This window comes from Theobroma umbraticum, unplaced genomic scaffold (genome assembly GCF_002168275.2).
Source record: "Theobroma umbraticum cultivar Fairchild unplaced genomic scaffold, ASM216827v3 scaffold_44.0, whole genome shotgun sequence".
Classification (NCBI taxonomy): domain Eukaryota; kingdom Viridiplantae; phylum Streptophyta; class Magnoliopsida; order Malvales; family Malvaceae; genus Theobroma; species Theobroma umbraticum.
Window position 1 is genome coordinate 10,921,500 of NW_018397255.1, and position 3,607 is coordinate 10,925,106.

Consider the following 3,607-nt stretch of genomic DNA (forward strand, 5'->3'; position numbering starts at 1 on the left):
GTGCAAGTGAAAAGACACACACCCAACAGGAATCATTTAGGAGCTTAGAATATACACATTTGTGTGTTTATCTGGCTTGGATATGAAACCTTGACTTGGAAATTGAGACGGCAGAAAGAAACAAACGGATAAAAACATAGTATTATTTAGAAATTTTTATTGTTGTGAAGGAAAATGCTGGGAAGAAACCAAGTCGAGGATGCTTTTCCTTCAAGTTTCCTCATTAGAAAGAAACTAGGAAATCACGTAGGCCCCTTCACATATATATAAAAAGGAAGCAATGAATGGACATCGGCAAGTATAAGGGATCATAGCTAGTTGCAGGAGGAGAGTTTCGTAACTAACGATGGCTCGAATATTTGAAGCCATGGAGAACGATGAGAGTATCATTAATCTCTCTGGTGGCATTCTGCTATTGTGCCAACTTTTCATCGCAATTTCAATCATATCAATGATTATTTTTGGTTGCGTGGATGGTGCAAACAACGATGACGAAGACAAAAAGAAAAAGGATGACGAGAAAGACAAGCCTCCGCCGAATCAGGTCACTGTCGGCTGTTGTGATGGTGGTTGTTGCAGCACTGGCGATGGCGGTGATGGTGGTGGATGTGGAGGTTGTGGTGGTGATTAGTTAGATCATCTAGCTAGGCGGACTGGTGGAGACAGCTACCAAACCATGATCCTCTCATGGTGCTTCTGTTTGTTTTTGTGCTCGTGTGCATGCTTCTAAACAGAGTCTTTTTGATATTCTGATTGTTTTTTAGTGTAATATTTTGCTGTAATCCATTACTGTGATGAGTAGTTTTAAGCTGTGAGTGTACGTCCCTGGGTCAGGGTGCCTGAAAACTTTGGGCAGCTTCGGTCCTTGCCTTGAAGCTGATCAGCCCGCAGTAGGCCATATATTCATCTTCTAAAGCTGTACCATATTAGACATGCATGCCATATCAAGATCCGTTTAATCATTCCTTCAATTTTTGCCACTTAGCCAACGGTATTAGAAGCTAATTACGAAGGAAAGCCAACGACACAAACACAAGGGGCTGGCGCAAAGTCTAATGTCTCTTTCTTCAATAAATTTATGTAATTATTATATAATGAGTTTCTAAAATTACGTAAAAACTGAAACTTAAAATTTGATCGTTTAGAGTGCATATTCAAATCTAAATCAATATATGCAAAATTAATCAAAATATACATGGACCTTTGTTGCTTGAATGCCCTAGGTAGGCTCTGTCGGGATCAATAGCACTGCAAATATTTCCAGTAGTACCGTCCACGTAGGTTATTATATATTGATGTTTATAAATAGGACTTTTGATCACAAAGGAGTGGAACAGGATGAAGCAGAAGCCGTAGCGGGGAGGATAGAGGTTGGGGTAGCGTGTGGAGCCGGTCAGTTTGATCTCCATGCTCATGCTTCACTTACATTATACTGATTAAATTATCTTAATAATTTTTTTAACTTTAAGTATAATATTAAAAAAAAAACTTTAAAAAATTTAAATAAATTTTTATAATTTTATCACGTTCAATTCAGTCTTTATATTTTTATTTTGAATCAAATATTTTTATATTTTTATTTTAAATCAAATAAATCTTTATAATGCTAAGTCAAAATATTCATTATCATTTTATATTATATAATATTGATGTAGTATACTAATATATTATAATTGATAATAATATGTTTTGCTAACACATCATAATTGATGATGACATAATATATTAATTTGATATAAAAAAATAATCATATGTATTTTTTACTTTTCATATTAATATTATTTTAATACTATACGGATATAAAACAATAAGTTATATTTTGATTAATAATAAATAGTCAATCATTAATTATAAAAATTTATTTAATTTAAAATAAAAATATAAAAATTTAATTAAATATAATAAAAAATAAATATTTATTTATATTTTTATAATTAATTTAAAAATTTATTGGAGTATTGTATCGTTTTTTTATTATTAATATGATGCAACAAAATATGATTATATACTACATCATTAAACACCTTTTTGAACATTGCTAACCATGCCTAACATCTTTGCCAATGGACTAGGACTTTTTTGTTCATTGGTAATTTATTTTCCAATGAATTTTTTTTTTAAAATTTTTCCAAATCCAGCATATGGTACTTAAAATTTGATATTTATTGATTTTCAATTTCAAGAACGTATAATACTATTATTATCATATGAAACTCGTAAACACAAGGTTGAGATTGAATGCTTTAAATTTAAATATTTTAATTTATATCATATATCTACATAATTTATAAACAAACATATTTATACAAGTAAATAAACTTTTGAGTTAAATATTAAAATACTCCAACTTTATTTACTTAAATAATAACAAATGGACGTCCTAATATTTACTTTCAGTAATTTTTATTTAATTTTTTTTATTCAAACAATAAAATTCGATTTTTTATTTTCTAAAAAATAATAAATGACTCCAACTAGTTGAATACTGTTTTTCGACATTAAAGATAGAAAATATAGAAAAAAAAAAAAAGGAAGACGACGAAGGAAAAGTATGACGATAAGTTTGGTAGAAATGCATTACCACGTCATCATTCGGATTTCTTTATTTTTCTGCAAATCTCAAACCCTAAAATAAGAAGACGATAAATAAATAAGTAATTTACAAGATTATCCCCTCGTCTCTCGCAGTTCCAGAATATTGAAGAGTCAGGCCAGATTTGCAAACCCTTAATCGATCCGAGAAGGAAAAGGAATCACTCTTCGAATTATTCTTAGAGAAGAGAAAGGGTAGCCATGGTCAGTCACTCAGCTCTCTTTCAATTCCATTCGCATCTCCCTTCTCTTATTTTCACTCAAAGCTTCTCTCATTTTTTTTTCGTTTAATAATTACTTTCAGACTGGCCGCGGAGGCAGGGACAGATCGCGACGTGACCATCCGCCGTCGGGAAGTTTGGGGAGGAGCAATGCTCCGCCGTCGAGACACCTTTGGGTGGGGAATCTATCGCACAGTATATTAGAGCCGGACCTCACGGACCACTTCTTACAGTATGGGGAACTAGAGAGCGTGGCTTTTCAGCCAGGTCGAAGCTACGCTTTTATCAATTTCAAAAACGAAGAAGATGCTATTTCCGCCATGAAGGCGCTCCAGGGTTTCCCTGTAGCGGGGAATCCGCTTAGGATTGAGTTTGCCAAGGCGGTTAGTCTTGAACCATTACTATTATTTCTTTGTGTTTCGATACTGTTGATCTTTTCTGGAATGAATTTGAATTTGAGTGAGTTTTCCAAAACTTGTGTGTTTAGTGGCAGATGATTGGCAGGGAAATTAAGAGAAGATTAAGATTTCTAATTAAACATAATTCACCATTAAAAGGAAGCCGTAAAACCAAGCTTAAGTTTAGAATGCGAAATGAATATTAACTTGGCCAAATTAAGGCTCTGTTTAGTTGTTACTAATTTGCTGCTTGCTTTTTTACTTCTGGAAATGAAAAACAGAAAAGCCTGTTTTTGAATACCTAGAATTTAACTTGTTTGTTTTTAATAATTAAAAGTGTGGTCTTTTAACTTTTATTATATGGAACAATTAATTTTGACTATGTTTTATATCTTT

The 3,607-nt window shown here is 32.4% G+C and overlaps 1 protein-coding gene across 1 annotated transcript in view; it reads left to right on the forward strand.

Annotated features, from left to right (window-relative positions):
* Positions 1-2,632: 2,632 nt before the first annotated feature.
* Positions 2,633-3,607, forward strand: part of LOC110429351 (RNA recognition motif (RRM)-containing protein) — a 9,056-nt gene continuing 8,081 nt past the window's right edge. The window contains exons 1-2 of the mRNA XM_021445348.2: positions 2,633-2,796; positions 2,897-3,196. Coding sequence (XP_021301023.1) covers positions 2,794-2,796; positions 2,897-3,196 — 303 coding nt within the window. The 5' untranslated portion in view covers positions 2,633-2,793. The remainder of the gene's footprint in view (positions 2,797-2,896; positions 3,197-3,607) is intronic.